This window comes from Kockovaella imperatae (assembly GCF_002102565.1).
Source record: "Kockovaella imperatae strain NRRL Y-17943 chromosome Unknown BD324scaffold_22, whole genome shotgun sequence".
Lineage (NCBI taxonomy): Eukaryota > Fungi > Basidiomycota > Tremellomycetes > Tremellales > Cuniculitremaceae > Kockovaella > Kockovaella imperatae.
In genome coordinates, this window is record NW_019028962.1 from 15931 (window position 1) to 33203 (window position 17273).

General features: G+C 52.7%; 7 protein-coding genes across 7 annotated transcripts; 2 read left to right on the plus strand and 5 right to left on the minus strand.

Annotated features, from left to right (window-relative positions):
* Positions 1-198: 198 nt before the first annotated feature.
* BD324DRAFT_643964 (coatomer WD associated region-domain-containing protein) lies at positions 199-3371 on the minus strand (the record flags this gene model as incomplete). Its single annotated transcript, XM_022017581.1, has 10 exons — positions 199-284; positions 350-1099; positions 1145-1353; positions 1391-1498; positions 1547-2029; positions 2076-2281; positions 2320-2587; positions 2631-2848; positions 2933-3127; positions 3186-3371. 10 exons carry the CDS (start codon positions 3369-3371, stop codon positions 199-201), a joined length of 2709 nt encoding a protein of 902 aa, XP_021867722.1.
* A 579-nt stretch (positions 3372-3950) lies between these two features.
* Positions 3951-6034, minus strand: BD324DRAFT_585204 (hypothetical protein; the record flags this gene model as incomplete). Its single annotated transcript, XM_022013726.1, has 2 exons — positions 3951-5926; positions 5980-6034. 2 exons carry the CDS (start codon positions 6032-6034, stop codon positions 3951-3953), a joined length of 2031 nt encoding a protein of 676 aa, XP_021867723.1.
* A 979-nt stretch (positions 6035-7013) lies between these two features.
* On the plus strand, positions 7014-8263 carry BD324DRAFT_639930 (ribosomal L28e protein family-domain-containing protein). Its single transcript, XM_022017297.1, has 5 exons — positions 7014-7174; positions 7325-7378; positions 7434-7508; positions 7584-7697; positions 8032-8263. The coding sequence occupies exons 1-5, from the start codon at positions 7082-7084 to the stop codon at positions 8191-8193; spliced, it is 498 nt and encodes a 165-aa protein (XP_021867724.1). The 5' UTR covers positions 7014-7081; the 3' UTR covers positions 8194-8263.
* Positions 8264-8562: 299 nt separating this feature from the next.
* Positions 8563-11234, plus strand: BD324DRAFT_654183 (hypothetical protein; the record flags this gene model as incomplete). Its single annotated transcript, XM_022018764.1, has 10 exons — positions 8563-8721; positions 8781-9217; positions 9268-9373; positions 9423-9516; positions 9562-9697; positions 9744-9808; positions 9861-9950; positions 9992-10913; positions 10971-11134; positions 11194-11234. 10 exons carry the CDS (start codon positions 8563-8565, stop codon positions 11232-11234), a joined length of 2214 nt encoding a protein of 737 aa, XP_021867725.1.
* Positions 11235-11269: 35 nt separating this feature from the next.
* On the minus strand, positions 11270-12307 carry BD324DRAFT_639934 (hypothetical protein). The gene is made up of 2 exons (XM_022017298.1): positions 11646-12307; positions 11270-11565 (listed from the first exon to the last, which is right to left on the minus strand). The coding sequence occupies exons 1-2, from the start codon at positions 12121-12123 to the stop codon at positions 11282-11284; spliced, it is 762 nt and encodes a 253-aa protein (XP_021867726.1). The 5' UTR covers positions 12124-12307; the 3' UTR covers positions 11270-11281.
* On the minus strand, positions 12296-14028 carry BD324DRAFT_639936 (putative coatomer zeta subunit). The gene is made up of 6 exons (XM_022017299.1): positions 13957-14028; positions 13659-13797; positions 13158-13244; positions 12786-13014; positions 12602-12705; positions 12296-12546 (listed from the first exon to the last, which is right to left on the minus strand). The coding sequence occupies exons 1-6, from the start codon at positions 13957-13959 to the stop codon at positions 12500-12502; spliced, it is 609 nt and encodes a 202-aa protein (XP_021867727.1). The 5' UTR covers positions 13960-14028; the 3' UTR covers positions 12296-12499.
* Positions 14029-14108: 80 nt separating this feature from the next.
* BD324DRAFT_639939 (hypothetical protein) lies at positions 14109-16552 on the minus strand. The gene is made up of 5 exons (XM_022017300.1): positions 15617-16552; positions 15169-15564; positions 15098-15125; positions 14820-15058; positions 14109-14767 (listed from the first exon to the last, which is right to left on the minus strand). The coding sequence occupies exons 1-5, from the start codon at positions 16323-16325 to the stop codon at positions 14517-14519; spliced, it is 1623 nt and encodes a 540-aa protein (XP_021867728.1). The 5' UTR covers positions 16326-16552; the 3' UTR covers positions 14109-14516.
* Positions 16553-17273: the final 721 nt, after the last annotated feature.

Below are 17273 nucleotides of genomic sequence, written 5' to 3' on the forward strand. Positions count from 1 at the left end.
GAATTCACCCATCATGTATCCATTGCCCTGTGTCTCGTTGACGTGCACGCAAGCGTGCCTCGTCGAGGCATAGAGATCCATGCAGAGCATCAATGTAGAAGAACGAAGGGTAGTCAAAAGCGTCAAGAACGGTGGTTGTGGCCTTTTCTCAGAGATCCCGATATCGAGTCCTAGGACGGGTTTGTTGGCTATGGTAGTCTATTTCTTGTTCTTCTTCTTCTTTCCCCCTCCTCCAGATCCAGCCTTGACATCCTCTGTTGTACTCGGCTCATCGGCAGTCCCAGCTTCATCACCAGAGGACATGTCAGCCCATGGGGGAACGAACCACCGGCACTGCTAGACCACTCACCATCCTCTTTCCCCACGGCCAGATCTTTGACCTTGTCCGCCAGTTCCTCTACTGGCTCCTTGACGGCCTCTACGGCATCTTTCACCATAGCCTTGACACCACCTTTTGATTTTTGCCTCTCCTCCTCCTCCTGCTCCTCCTCTGGCTCTTCCGCGTCTTCCTTCTCCACCATGACCCCACTTCCCTCCGTCACTCCGCTTCCCTCTCCATCCGCACTACTGCTACCTCCAAACAATCCAGCATCTTCCTCTGGGTTCCCTATAGTCGCCGCAATTTTCCCCTTTCCACCATCCTCCAGATCCTTCTTCCAATCTTTGACGAGGGACGGGATGGCTGAAGATTGGTAAGATCGAGCGAACAACGCAGCTTCTGGAATCCTGTTGGTAGATGCTAACAGGTCAATACAGGCTTGGGTATCGCCCAATTGAAGATACGAAGCGAACGCGATGTTGTTCTGACCTTGAGCCTTGGCCTTCTTTGCCAATCGCTCAAGACCGGATCGATCGGATAACGAAGTGAACAGAAGGAGCAAAGCTGGGAGGTCACCCGCTTTCTCAAATGATTCCTGGGCCAAATCCATTTGCCACGCTGAGAGGGCCTTGTCACCGACGACCTTCCACTTGGGTTCAGAACCAGGTGTAGGAGCAGCTCGAGCGAGGGTCAGAGCTGTTTCAAGGTCGTTGAGGGCGATGGCGAGGTCGAATTTGTGATCGGGATCAGTAGATACGGAAAGAGCGAGCTCCCGCAGGTCTGAAGATGGAATTAGCTCATCTATTCGCAATCGGATCGACCCACCTTGAGCCTCAAGGAATCTCGCGATGCGATTTCGTTGATCGCTTGGAATGCTCGGCAACATGGCCTCGGCACCTTCCAAATCGCCTCGAAGAATCGCCGTTTGGTACTCGATGACGGTCAAAGACAAAGCATAACTGGAGATATTCATGTCCTTGTCTGTCACGTAGAGTCGATTGTGCGCCGCAAGGTAGCCAAGAAGATAGATCGGTCTGGAGTCAGCCTTGTCCTTGCACTGACTGTCCTCACTGGTCAAAGTGGTTGATGGCATGGGGCTGGTCGCCGACGAGGTAGCTCAAGCGATTGTTGTTGTTGGTGTAGACAAAGCAATCTCCGATCCACTTGCACGTTTTGACCCTGCTTGCGTGTCAGGAATATCATCATCACCAATCGAGCTCCGCTCACGGCTCTGAGATCTCCGCGACCACCTCAAAAGCCTCCTCAACACCTTCATCTCCGATGACATCCCCAGCGTCCACTCGAGCCTGGTACGCATCCCGGTCAAACCTCAATATGTAGTATGAATCCTCCGCCATGATCGCCACGAGGGAACCAGTAGCAGACCACGACACATTCGTCGCGTCGACTTCAATCCTTCTGACGACGGAACCGGTCTCCCAATCCCAAAACATGACGAATCCATTACCTCGTGCCGAGAGGACAGGTCCACCGTGAACTCCTTCGATAGCCCATGAGCCGGTCGACTTTACATGTCCGGGTCGTTCTTTGAAGTTTTTGTATGCTCTGATCTTGCTTTTGCCCTCTTGAACGGCGTACGTATTGGAATCAGAGGCCCAAGCGAACGACGTCCCCGAACCGAAAGCCTTGTTTCGCCACGCAAGCGCAGTGTAGATGATATACTCGCCGTCTCCGCACACGGTGACAAATCTGGATACGGTCAACACTACGCACTCACAAATATCATGTCACTCACCGTCCGTTCGGAGAATGTTGTAGACTTTGAGGATACACTTCCGTCGTTCCCAGGTCTCGCAACGACACGAGCAGCCTCTGTCCGTCCACGACTTCCTCGCCTGCATCTCCGATGGTGGACAAGTTGGCTGTGAGGATTTCAGTATTGCGGGCATAGACGACCTTTCCAGAGACGTCCATGGACACGGAAGGCTCGTCTCGGCCGAGCTGGACCAGTCAGCAGGTTCCTTTTTGTTCCTGCTCACCTTGACGACCACTGCTCCTTCATCGAATCCGACTGCAATCTCATTCCCTGTCCGCTTGTAAGCCACACACCAAGCTCTCTCCAAGCCATAGCTGAGAGTGTTCTCTAATCGGTATGTTGAGGAATGCCATATTTTGATGGTACCGTCTTCAGAACCAGAGACGATGATAGGGAGAGAGGGATGGAAGATGGCAAACGAGACATTGGCAGTATGAGATTCGAGACTCTGAACACAGGATTTGGCATGGTAGTCCCAGATTTTGAGGAGTCTGGAGCAGGTCAGAGAGTGTGACCCGGCGCACCTCGGCTCACCTGTCATCACCCGTTGTCACAAGGTAAGGCTTGTCTCCTCCATGATAATACTCCACAAAGTTGACTCCCTTTTCATGTGCTTCTAGACTGAAATTGGGTACGGGATTCCCGAGAGACCAGACTTTGACAGTGTGGTCGAGACAGGCAGAGGCGAATGTCTGAGGATCTTTGGGATTGACAGCGAGCGCCATGATGTAGTGTGTGTGCCCTTCAAAGATCTACACAAGTGTGAGCAATCCTCCTTGGACATGTTCATTGGGGGGGTTAAGAGCTGCTTGAGAAATGTCCCGGTATCGACCCACCTGAACACATCGCCAGCCCTTGTCCCAGTCCCAACATTTGATCGTCATATCATCACTGCCCGTGAGGACCAAACTCAATGTCGGGTGAACCGTCATACACCGGATATAATCGGGATGAGCTTCGAACGAGGTGATCTTCTCTCCTGTGGATACATTGTACACTCGGAGTTGGAAATCGTCAGAGCCGGTGACGAACTGATGACGGGTCAGCCCCATTCCCACTTCACCCAATCGTGCTTGCCGTGCGACTCACCCAGTTCTTTCTCGCGATATAACGAACACATCTCACTGGCACGTCGGAAATCTCAAACGTCTTCAAGTCGGTTTGAGTCTCATAGTTCCAGATCTTGACTTGACCGTTGCTGATCGCGACCATCAGCTTTGACCTACTCACACGGAATACCCGCTGTCCGAACTCACTACAATCCACAGATGACATGCGGTTCAGTCGGATGAAAATCTACAGATTTGACCCTATCTGACCGGGCCAAAAGCTTTCGCTGTGATCTGTGTTAGCTGGCAAAACTTTCCCGCGAAGATCAGTCTCACGTTGACATCGAGTAGCATAGGCTACAGAGAGTCAGTGACCATGTCAGTAATCAGCTTGAGCACTTACCATGTTGAACAGAAACGGTGGTCCACCGTGTCTTTACCCCCGCGAGACTCAACACCGGATGCCTGATTTTTTACCACGGCTCGTTCCTAAACTTCGGCAGGAACCCCTCTCGCTCGTCTCGTGGGATATCTAAGCGACCGTGAAAGGCGTGAGATGGCTCGTAAACAGAGGATAGGATGATCAAGGTGAGTGAGCTGAGCCTTGAGGGTGATGATGGGCACATTGAAAGCGCGGCAGTCGTGGAATGGATTAATGTGACGTGGCACGTGGACTCGCGTGGCTTATCAATGCAGCCTATATACAGATCCAAGAAGCCTATGATATGTTGTTCAATCTCCTCCTCGTGCAGTCTTGACTTTGTGACGCTGGTCGGCAGTCCCGCTGAGAACGCGACGCTGATGCCTACCGAAGAAGCTGCTTGATTGATGACCATGTTGATCTACATGCCTGCCAGAAACGTCCTCCATCTTCCTTCTCCAAGGTCTTCAAATGTTCCTCGATGGCGGAACGAACACTCTGCTGGATGGCCAACTGGATCTTCTCAGCCGTTCTATTGAGATGAGCGCCCGGCAGACGCAAATCTGAGCAAGCGTACGAGATACCCAGCAAGTAGGCGCTAGAACTGTACGGCCGAGATCGGAGAGCTAGCATGTCCTCCAGAGTCTCAGTCAACGGTGGTGCCAAGTGATCCCATAGTTGATCCAAAGCGACTGATCCATTTTTTCCTGTCAAACGTCGAAAGACCTCCTGACCCAGATCCCAGAGTCCGATCTTGTCGTCCATCTCTTCTTCCAGACCCGCACAGATCGTCTCTCGTTCATGTAATGCTGGGAAACCATTTTGAGCACGAAGGGCACGCATGACGCACATGCCCAGGGGGGTGGCTAATTTGGAAGGAGATAGTCCAAAATGATCCAAGAGAGAAAGATGGGTGAGCCATACAGCGGCAGAAGAAGCGTTATCAGAGAGCTGGATTGTCGCTACAATGTCCAGAGTCGCGAGAGGTTCCGTTTCGAAGCTTGACATTCTACTCAGTGCAGCCTGGACGCGCTCATCTGTCGCAATATCCAACTGCTGAGGACCCATATGGATCGTCTCGTCCCATGTCGTCCCGTCCGTTGGCCATCTCGACCCCACATGGCGTTCATAGGATGCAACATGACGACCAGGATCCAATGACTGGATCCATCGTCGAATCAGTCCGACTTCCTTGTCCGAAAAGGCTCCAAACATCCTCCCTCCCCACGTCATCTCCTTGACCAGTCGACTCTTGGCCGGTCGACCTGGAACAATCCACGGTCTGGCGCCTGCCAGCGCTCTGACAAACTCGACAATTTTGGCGGACGACATGGAACGCGGATCCAACCACTCTTCGACACTACGTCCTTGGAGTCGCAACCTCAGGGCGCAGTGTAGTCCACTCGCAGCTGTCGATTTGCGTCGAAAGAGGTCGGCTACTTGACTTTCGATGAGCGTGGCGGGAGTCGGGCTTTCCTGCGTTGGTCGCCACGTTCCACCCTTTGTCTTTTCAAACTCTATCGGATTCCAAGGTGTCGTCGGCAGACCATCTGCAAGAGCGGCTCCAGCTTGCACTCTCCTCCACGCTTTGTCTTGCTCTTTTGGTCCCTTGTCCACCAGCACACCCTTCAGATACCGGTCTACCGCCTCCAGCCCCATCGCGGCGTGTCCACAATCCGGATTATCAATCGTAATGTGAAGAGCAAAGTAATAATCGTCAATCTTGAGCTCCCGCAGTTCGTATGATTCCACCAAGAGATGGTACGCCAATGTCTCGTAAGCCATGTTGAAACCTAGAGCTTCGGGCAAGAAATCTTCCGAACCAGCCATCAAGCCGATACATTGTTGAGCTACGGCGGCTTTCCAACATCGAGCCACGCCTTGGCCATTGAAACCGTCAAAGCCAATCTTGTCGCCCGGTCGGCTCGCCTCATCATCTAGCGTCTTGAGCAGCTCGTGATAGATGTAGACATGGTTTTTACCGAGATCACCATCACCAAATTCCTCGGTCATCACTTGCCAAGCGATTCGAGCTGCTCTCCGAGCAGAGCTGGCTGTACCGATGTTCAAGACATTGGATAACCATCCTCCGTCGACGTACTTGACGCAAGCTGCCAGTCGAAGCCAGAGTACGGCGTGATCTCGTGTGGGATAAAGTTCTCTCGGTCCACCGGCTTTTCTTCGCTCAATATAGGCTCGATATTTGTCCCCGGTCGCTGCGTGAGAAGCGTCAAAGTGAGCATGGAGGGAAGCTTTGGAGTATGTTGGTATAGCCAGGAGGGAGGTGGTATCATCCTGTGCAGCATGGACCGACTCATCGAGCAGTTGAATCAGTCGTTCTCGAGCCAGATCGATGGCATCTGAAAATTGGGAGTCAGATGCGCACAGCTCGGAGAATTTCAAGTGAACACACCGGGATGATCCTCAAGATTCTGAAGCTTGTGATACAATTGTTGGTCCCTCGACATTTGCCTCTGCTCATCGTCGGCAGACTTTAATGGATCGTCAAACCATGCCCGGTAGTCATCCTCGGCATTCTTGTCATCATCATTGACCGGGATCCCTGTCGATCGGGAGAGTGGCTTGGCGTGTCGTTTGCGGTGCCACATCACGAGGATCACCGGGAGGGGTATGAGTATGAATGACAGGAGATCGAGCAGGACATGAGGGGTGGGCATCAGTGGGAGCATTGCGTCGATGGGATGGAGGGAGAGAGATATTGCATGATATAGGGAGAGATGAAGACAGATTCAGCGTGATATATATGTATACCTTTCCAGGGATGCGATGAGGGCTGGATCATGTCAGCAGTGGAATGACCAGTAATCCGGGATGGTCATCATTGGTCGGAGAGTGTGTGTGTGTTCATGTATCATTCGCTTAATACACGGCACGAGTCGATGCCCGTGGCGGCGTCATGGAGACACGTTGGGTGATGACCTGAGGAATGTACAGGATGGTTACACTGTAACGATATGGCCGGTGGTATTTGGAGATCTCCCAGCCGGCATGATGAGCCGCCTATTATAGCTTGGCTTGACTAGAGCCAGTATTGATCTTATAATGTTGCAACCGAAGACCTTACGCCCTTACACGCAGGCCCAATCCGGCGGACCAGACTAGGGGCTTTGCGAAGGCTTCGCATCCTCGCATATCTACCGTGGTGATTGCTCACGTCCCGCTCGAAGACACTCGCCTACAGATGATATGCTGGACTCGCTCCTTGTTCACAGCGGGATGTTTGACTTTGATCGGCCTCTCTGGTGGAAGACTTAGGCGCCCCCCTATCACGCCAGATCTAGCTGGGAAGCCATCACAGTGCAGCTTGATCGACATTCAGCTACGCGAATGAGGCTGAGAGTCGAAATCGTGACTGTCGGCGATAAGAAAGGAGACTGGGCAAGGTGGAAACAAACCCGACTGAGTAGCTTTCCCACGCTTGTCAGGACTCTGATCTCAGCTTGCGCACTTCATCTCCTGGCTAGCCCAACGTCGAATACTCTATCCCATCCACCATGTCTGCTGATCTTCACTGGCTTTTGCTGAGAAAATGGAACTCGTTCCAACACCCTGGAGTTAAGGGAGGTCCCACTCTTTCCAAGGAACACGTGAGTGGGCGGCCTGAGCAGCGACAGGGGACACAGATGCCTAGCTCCAAGCAGACTAAGTATGACATCTGAGGCCATTCGTCTCGCCTGCATGATTTCTGCGCTTTGATACGGCTCGAGAAGGATACCTACTGACCCTCTAATTCCCAGGGAAACTTGCGAAACATCCACTCTCACAAATACTCTGGTCTCTCCAACCACAACGTGAGTTAGAGATCTTCTCTCAGCCGTCAACGCAAAGGCTCACAAATGCAACCAGAGCGTCAGCATCTTTGCCGACAAGAACGGAGCTATCACCTTTACCAAGCTGAAGAAGGATGTTGCCCCTAACAAGGTGTGTAGACATGCCATGGAGCCGCTGCAAAAGCAGGAAGGGGAGGAGCATCCACTAACCATTCCCGGCTTCCAGGTTAGGGACGCACGATCTAGCTCTACGCTCCGACGAACGACTGGATCTCGACGAGCCAACAAGATCGCTGCTGTCGAGACCGCTGGAAAGGGATACAGGGCTGATCTCCGACAGGTAAGTTTATCGATGCAGGAGTCGTCGGGCGAGTCATCAACGTTCTTTCTACACATCTTTGACACGAGGCGTTCAACCTTGTACTCTCCGCGTCTCTACCTCCCTTCTCCACTCGCTCGCGTTTCGCCTCTCGCTCGATCCGCAGCCATTCTAGAACTCCCCGGACTCACAACCTACCCATGATGGGCCGAGTGTAAATGGTCTGCCATATCCCAAAAATTCCATCCTTTAAAATCCATCTCTCGACCCTTTTTTGTCCACGCCTGAAGAGATACTGTGCTAGATGGAGACATGCGAATGCTGACATTGGCATCTTTCTTTCTCTCTTTCTTAGGCCGCCGTCGCCAGGATCTCTGCTTTGTCCCGTGCCAACGCCCGAACTGCTGCTCCTCGCAAAGAGTTCCCTGCGAAGACCAGGGGCAAGAAGTCTGTTTCTGGAGGAAGCAAGGCTCAATCTGGAAAGAAGGAGGACGACGATGTCATCGAGCTCGACTAGGCTGCGAGTGTCTGTATAGCAGGAGGATATGCATGAGCGCGAGCGGGAGTGTATGAAGCTTATGACGTGGCATTTGGACTCATTGAAGTCACGAGCATTATCAGCAGTTCAGGCTGAAACACATACCCGCTGGACTGAACATTTCAAGTTCACTCGACTCGGTTCACTCGCACTCTTGAGCAGCAGAAAGACTAGTGGATGCTGCTATCGAGACCAGTGGCTTTCACGTTCAGACAAGTAGCGCGACAGATCAGACACATCACTCAGCTCAACAGACCCGTCCATCGAGCTACCCTCACCCTACCACTTCACCGTTCGTTCAACACCTCTCCCTTTCTCCAAGCAAAGACCAGAACTCCATATACCAGCATGTCTGGGACCATTTCCGATAACGAGATCATCTCGAGGCTTCAGAAGCTGTCCATATCTCACCCAGAGGTCATTGAGCACGCTCCAGTCAAAGGCGGAGCAGAGTGGAAAGCAGAGCTGGACAAAGTTGGACATGGCTCCGTTGCATTGACCAAGACGGTATGTGTTCTTCGTCATGACACTCCCACTCGTAGCTCGCTCATGATGGCCCTTTGCAGCTCCTGTTCAAGCCCAAGACAGCTAAGACTGCCGCTCCCACGCCCGTCCTCGTGATCGCTCTCGAGTCCACAGAAACCCCTTCATCTATCCTTGGAAACCATCTCAACCTCAAAGAACTCCGATTGGCCTCTGAAGATCTCATCAAAGAAGTCATCCCATCCGCTCAATCCAAAGACGATGTCTCTTCCCTTGCTCTCCCTTCTATTCCTTCCACATTGCACGTCTGCCTTGACAGTGCGCTCGCATCGTCTTCCGAGGCATACGGTGTCCATTTGACCAGTTCAAGCAAGACCGTACTCCTCAAAGGCACAGATCTGAAATCGTACCTTGAGAGCTTGACAAGTGGAGGCAACGTTCAAGTGGTAGACTTTGCCGCCCTCAAAGCGGCTGCTCCAGCTCCAAGCGCTCCTGCCTCAGCTTCCAAGCCCAACGCCGCGTGAGCTAGATTTGGGACTCGCGCATGGCATAGCTGACGTCTTCACACAGTCCCGCTGCAGCTGCACGGACGCCAGCTGCAAAGAAAGATGAAGACTTGTATGAGATGGCCATTCAGTACAAGAAGGAAGAAGATTTCCCAGGGTGGTATGCAGATGTGAGTCATGGGTCTTCTCGCGGGCTGGTCTGATGGTGTCCCCCTTTAGGTCCTCATCAAAGGACAAATGCTCGACTACTACGATGTCTCTGGATGTTACATCCTGCGACCGGGCTCGTACACTGTCTGGCAGTACATTCAGAGTGAGCTTCTAAACGTCCGGATAGAGCCTAGCTCATCCGCTCTAGGCTGGTTCGACGAGGAAATCAAGAAGCTTGGTGTACAAGATTGCTATTTCCCCATGTTTGTCTCCAAAGCTAAGCTCGAGAAAGAGAAGGACCACATTGAGGGCTTTGCGCCAGAGGTCGCTTGGGTCACCCGAGCGTGAGCTGATTTTTCACTCGTGTGTTTTCCCGCTGACATTGCGCAGTGGAAGCTCTGAATTGGAGGAGCACATTGCCATTCGACCGACATCCGAGACTGTCATGTACCCATGTGAGCTGAATGCTGCTCTTTCAATCGGAGACGACCTAGCTGACCATGTCAGACTACGCCAAATGGATCCAGAGTCACCGAGACCTTCCTTTGAGACTGAACCAATGGAACTCGGTCGTCCGATGGGAGTTCAAGAACCCTCGTGAGCTATATGCCGATGATACTCGCTCACATACCGCACAGAACCTTTCCTGCGAACCCGAGAATTCCTATGGCAAGAAGGACACACTGCCTTCCTCACCCGTCAAGAAGCCGCCGACGAAGTTATGGAGATCCTTGACCTCTACGCCAAGGTCTACACCGATCTGCTCGCTGTGCCTGTGATTCCCGGAAAGAAGTCTGAAAAGGAAAAGTTTGCCGGTGCAGACTACACCACCACGGTGGAAGGCTTTATCCCGACCACTGGCCGAGGAATCCAAGGAGGCACGTCGCACCACCTCGGACAAAACTTTTCCAGAATGTTTGACATTGTCGTCGAGAACCCAGATCGATCCGTCACGGAAAACGATGGCAAGATCCACGTCTACCAAAACTCTTGGGGTCTCTCCACCCGTACCCTCGGAGTCATGGTCATGGTCCACGGTGATGATCAAGGATTGGTACTTCCTCCTCGAGTGGCGCTTCAGCAAGTCGTCATTGTGCCTGTGGGTCTGAGCAAGACGGAAGGCAAGAATGGGGAGATCTACGACGCTTGCTCGAAATTGGAAAAGACCTTGATTGCCGGAGGTATCAGAGCCAAGGCCGACTTGCGAGAAGGATACACTCCAGGATGGAAGTTCAACGATTGGGAGATGAGGGGAGTTCCTCTCCGACTCGAACTTGGACCTCGAGATATCGCTGCCAACTCTGCCTTGGCGGTCCGACGTGTCGACAACCACAAAGCGCCGATGCCTCTTGACGGAATCGCCGAAACTGTCAAGGCGTACCTTGAGGATGTGCACGAGAGAATGTACGAAAAGGCAAAGGCAAAGTATGATTCTTGTCTCAAGACGCTCAACAACTGGGAAGATGTTGTCCCGACATTGGACGCGAAGAATGTCTTGGTCTTGCCGTGGTGTGAGGAAGAGGCATGTGAGGACATGATCAAGGAGAAGAGCGCCAGCCAGTAAGTGTTGGCAGGTGTTATCCCATGAGGCGCCTGGCTGATGCTTTCCCCCCAAAGGGCCAACAAGGGCGTGGCTGAGGATGCGAAAGCTCCTTCTGCGGGCGCTAAATCGCTCTGTATTCCCTTTGACCAGGAGAGGTTTGGACCCTTCCCGGATGGCAAGGATCAAAAATGTATTCAGTGTGGCAAACCTGCCAAGAGCTGGACAATGTTCGGAAGGAGTGAGTCGGAGACGTACAGCTCCCGTCAGACTCGGCACTGACCTTGATCAGGTTACTAGATGGAGTTCTCTCAGCATGGTTCAAGTCGGTTCGAGTATAGCTTTGGGGTCTACGCATCTGAGTTTCACCTTATGCATCTATTCTTTCTTATGCTTTCTCTCCAGCTGGCTGTTTTGGTGGTCGTCTCATTGATCGATGTGCGAATGATCCCAGGTGTCTGCCTGTTGGATCATACGCGTTCAGATCTACTACGTCCTCATCTACGCCCACGAATCCATGCCGTGTGTAGACGCTGTTGGCCCCTGGGAGGGCAGTGAGCCAAGTCGGGAGTGAAGGGGATTCCGAATCAGTGATGCGCAGACAATGCTCCATGAGACGCGTTGCTAGTCCTTGATTCTGATACGCAGGCAAGACGCCTAGCATCTCGATACCTTGTGATCAAAAGGGCGACTTCAGCAAACGACACGACAATCTCTACTCGAGAAGACCTTTGGGTGAGACAGACACACACCGTAATGCCTTCCGCTCATGCCATCGTATAATCTCGCTACGCCCTCCAGTATAGCTCTCAGAGCATCTTCATTCCCACCTGGTAGAGACGTGATAGATCGGATAGCGTCCCCAGCTTCCGTTCTCACTGATCCATCGGATGAACTCTTGACCACGCGGCCTTCGTCCAGCTTGAGCGCAACGCATCCGCATAGTGTATCTCTGCTCTCGTTTTCGCCTGCACATTCGCCTTCACCTTCATCTGGACCCGTCACCTCTGTATCGACCCGTCTGCTAACCACCATTTTGAACAGCCTCACAGCTGGATCTCTCAAAGCCCCTCGGATCCTGCCTTCGTGCATCATTCGCTGGATAGATCCGTCCGTATCGTACGGCATCATCGCGGCGTACATTGCTGTCTTGCCTAATGTCATTTGGAGGACGTGAATCAGTTCTTGGACGTCGGCATCGGTTGCGGGTAGGATGGTGAAGTGGGACATGGCGAGCTGAGGCCTACAGGATGGTGGCTCGTAGCCTGCGTAAGGACGACAAGATGACGAGTCCTAAATCAATTGAGTTTATGTCATTCAGCGATGAAGACCAGAAGACCAGAAAACAGCGGTACAAGAGTGATGCTTGGATGAATCAAATGACTCTCATCAGGATTCCATCTGGTGCACAGGCTGCAAGCGAGGATGGAGCTGTCAAGAATGCAGAACAGGTCGTCGCAAAAGTCGTGCATGAGCTAAAATCGCTCCTGCAAAGGTCATTTTATCTCTCCTTCCCCCTCCTCTCCTCGCCTCTCCTCTACTCTCAGCACCCGACCCGTCACCATGGGGCCTCAGTACCCTCCGCACCGTACCCCAGAGCCCTGCTCTATAGCTGTCCAATACGTTGGGTAACACGCTCCTTCAATGTGGAGTCTGATGACCGGGACGATCAGCAGAGCGCCCTATCGCTTTGTGCTTGATCACTCACAAGCACTCATCAAAGTCTGTTCGTTGATTACTATATCCGTCGTATCGGCCTTGGGTCGAGACACACGAGCGGCAATAGCAGCTGCGTCCGTTTCGAGAACGATACTGCACGGGGGAGGCGATTGCGAGCGTCAGCGACTCAAGTGGCAAGGGACATGTGTTCAGATGTCGCATGATGGACTCACCCATCATCCACCGTCTCATCCGCCGCGAGCAAGACCATATCCAGACCTTCTAAGACGTTCCGCTTCTCTACTTGACCTCTCAGCAGGAGCGATACGGCATCGTGGAATGCCGTCAGAGTGAGATGCAGCATCAATTCGTTGGAAGAATTGAGTGGTCCGACGAGGATGAATGTCAGGTCGGTGGATTGACGAGTGAGGATGAGGTGGGGTGGGAGAGGGTGTATCTCGCCTGGATACAGAATTTAGCCAGTGAGGAGGAGAGGTTCGGTAGTTCGCCAAGAAGCGGGACAAGAGAAGGGCGGAAACGGTGTGATTAGCAGAGCAACCCATTCGTCAGCACAAAGAACCTGACAATGATCAGCGGGTACTCACCTCCTCCCCGTCGGATCTTCTCAAACACATTCTTCTCAAACGCTCGTTGCTCTTTCAGGCTCCCAAGTCCAGGCATACCGGGACCGCCTGAGTAGGGTCGTATCAGCGTAAGTCCGGATTCAGGGTGCATGAGTCTCGAGCGAAGAGAAGATGGAACGATTTGCCCGGTCCTGGAACACTCCAAGTGCGCTCCGATTCAAAATGTCGTCTTCCTTTTCCTCCCATCCAGTCTCGGACGCCCTCCACATAGATCTCTGCCAAGCTCGTCCCTAGCTCCGTAGCCCAGAAAAGGCCACAGGGATGCCTTCGAAGACAATTCTTTCGACATATTTCAAGCCCTTCGCCTCATTCACATTCTCACATCCTCACATCCGGTCCTGAATCCCGTTTAATCTAGTCGCTTAACGTATCGCACCGGCCCAGCCCTTCCCATCTGACATCTTCTCGCTCTCCCGTGGCTGAACCGCTCGCCCACTCTCTCGCGCAGAGACACACACTCACCAGGTCCGACGCCCAAATCCGCTGTGATACCTGTCCCCAACGCGGTCTGATGCGGCGGCGCATAGTATTTCGCGAGTACTCTGTTACCATCGGAATCAAGAATCAACAGTGCAGTGATGGTGTATAGGGACAGGTTCGCCTGCAAGGATCAAGAGAGGATCAGCGTCACTCTGTGTTGGAGAATGGCAGGGGCAGGTATTTGGATATCTAAACTAGAGACGGATATGTTGAGAGGGAACCAATGACCTCGGCAAGATGATTTGAAGGCTCTGTAGCCTCTCTCACAAGCTCTACTCACCATCTTGAACTTGTTTGCCCCCTTGCTCGCTGATGTTTGCGGGTCGAGAAGTGGACTGAAGATGGAATAAAGACAGCAGCACATAGCATGGTCGACACGTCCCGAGCATTTCAACGAAACGGAAGCATAATTTCAGGTGGTGGCAGCAGCAGCACTGTACATGGGATGCATACTGTCTACCAGCTACAAGAGATACTCTATACAATCGCGAACTGTGGGAGAGACAATCGGATTCCGTATCATGATGTATACAGGTATCGTTGAGCAGAGATCGAGTCAGACTTGTTTGACCTAGCGCGTGTGTCGAATCAGTCCACAATGGGACCTAGACAATCAGGAGCCCTCGAGTCCATATCCATTCCCTCCAACCCGAGTGAATTTGTACTGTCCACACTCAATCCTCTCAACGACATTCCACGAGGTCGTACAGGCATAGTAGTGATGTCTGGCGGGGAGAGCAACTGGCCCCTGGTATCGACGAGCGGGTCGACAGTCGCGGACTTGATATCGAGACCTAGGCCTACTGGGGGTGCAAGTGTGTCACCTACGATTGTGTCAGCTCACATACTGGATAGGATGAGGATGAATGGACCAGTCTGGCTCATCGTCTTGACCTTCTTGTCGTCCGTCCTCGTACCGACGCCCGCCTGACCAGAGATCGAGCCCAACAAGGACATGGCCACCACCCCAACGGTCGCACTCATGAGACCAGTCATTCGACGCGTGAGCCACCCGAATCGTTTGGCAAATGGTACGAATGTCTCGACGACGTCTCGCACGTCGACAACGTCGCGAATATGAGTCGCTTTGCCTGGTCTCCAGTATCAGCGGTACTCTCCCAAGATACGGACATCCGCACTCACCAACTTCGTTGAATTCTACTATGGTGGAGACTGGCAGATCCCAATGTAAGAGGTATTCAAACTCATCGGCTAGGGCACCGACCAAGCGTCTGAGGAATGTGGGATTCGAATCAGGCGACGCAAGGTCCATGAGATCGTCGTCGGACGAGACAAGGGAGTCCAGGGATGGAGATCGGGACAAGAGCGAATCGGAATGCGTCCGGGTTGAGAGAGATGGGAACAGAGTCAGGGTGATTGTGCTGAATAGGTCAGCTCGATGTCCCCAGCTGACAGCTCACTGATCAATCAACGCGAGATGGTATCCGTCTGTCACACAGTCAGCCCTGGGTAAGACGGAATGAGGACCCACCATAACACTCCATGGCTCCGATATCCCTACACGCAGCACTGACCTCCCATAGCTTCCACCACTTCGCCGAGGAGGGTTGTTCGTCCGCCTTGACCGAACTATCCAGACGTGTGTGGTCTGGCCATCCGACCTGATGATCGGATGTGAGACTGGCTTGCCTGGCCCTGTTCTTCACTATCTTGTTCTCTGCCGGGTAAACCGCCTCCACATCGGGCGAGCTGAGCTCCTCTGCACCTAGAATCGCTGATCGGAGATACCAAGCTGTCGATCTCGCTTGAGCGATAAGATTGGAGGGTGTGAGCGAAGGGACTGACAAGGACGAGACGAGATGGAGGAGGACAAAATGAGCGAGGAATGATTGTCGACTAGTGGTCTGAACCAGGGGATGATCGTAGCCTGAGTAGCCTAGATGAGACACTACATCTCACCCTGATCACTCTTGACTCACTGCAATCCGCTTCCAACCATCTCTCCACCACTCGTCTGACCTCCTTTTCCCTCACTGTCCACGCATCCTCATCTTTGCCTCGACAGCCCTTGTACAGCACGCGATGTATCTCCACCAGCGCATCCATCGTTTCGGGGCCCAACGCATTGGCGACGTTTTTGAGATCGAGCGTACTCATAGACTGAGACTGCATTGGGTCGCCCATGTCCTGATAAGCCGATTGCTTTTGTACCCTCTTTTCCGGAGTATGAGGGGATCTCACTTGGTATTCCTGCAATGCGGTCCGAAGAGCGATCAACGACGCTCGAGACGGTCTCCTCAAACCTGTAGAATGTGACGCGGAAGGTCGTCTAGACCGAGCCGGGGAAGTGTGAGCCGTGTGCGAATGACCGTGTGTTCTAGGGTATGATAGGGAGACGGCCGAAGTGCCATTCGATCGTATGGGCTGAACAGCCTCGTCAGACATATCCATGGAGATAGGGTCTGATGGATCGCTTGATGGTGTGTCATTGTGCATCTTGTCGTTTGAGGAAGAAGATCCCGGATGATGCGAATGTGAGAACGAAGACGTGTCTAAGGCTGGGCTGGTCCTTGAAGAAGACAGGAAGAATGTTGGATGGCGACGGCGTCTATGTGGATCGTCCGCTTGAGTCGTCGGGTTGCCTTGTGCACCGGCACCTAAGAGTGGATGGCGAGACGTAGAGGGCATCGCGTAAGGTGAAGCGAATCAAGAGGTGAAGGTGATTCTATCTAGTCCTCCTGTTGCTCGCCTTGCTTGACGTTTATGGCGAGAGTAATAGCTTCGCCGAAGATCTTCTCTCTCTCTCTCTCTCACTCTCCAACCTATTCACACAACCTTCCCGGACGCCTCCAGATGATACAACGATAAGATGTGAGATACAACCGAGGTAGATGAGATGAGATGGATGGTCTCGGAAAGATCCCATTTAGCCCGATTCCGGCAAATCATTCAATCGATGATGTCTGCGCTGGACATTGTCGCTGAGACGATCTTCAGAATGCATAGATCATGGCTCAAGAGTCGATCAGGAGCCACTGCATACGATACATATTAGCTTATATCTAGCTCGATTCGGTCAAGCATCTTCTCCCTCGCGGTCTGGTCAGAGCACGCGGTGAAGACGAGGACCTTCTCCGGGTCGCTGGCTGTCCTGATCGCCGTAGGGGTCCTCCTTCTCCGGTCTCAAGCGATCCTGGGGCTATTCTGCGCTTGTGTGATTGTGCGAGGAGGCCAAAGAGCTCCCAGGTTACACAATCACACTGTTGCTGAGGTCTTGAACATGCAGGGTGGCGGATCTAGCAATGACTGAAAGAATGGTGTATCGTGGGTTGCGGTGACCCAGGGAAGGGGGGAAATCAAGAGATGTGCGCTGTTTGCCCATCGGTCCCTGTCACACCTTTGAGATCATAGTTTCGACTGTTGCCTATTCGACAGCGCAAATGCGAGCGACGCTTGGCAGGTTAGGTCTGAGACTATTCGCAGGGGCAACTGTAAGCAATCAATACATGTATTGTGTTGGGATAGGTACGGCTTTAGCTCTTCCTTAAGCTACGTCCTTGAGAGATGACAGGCCGTGCAGTGAGTCAGAAGTGATGATATCGCACACCATCGGGCTACTCTCATGCCATGGACAGC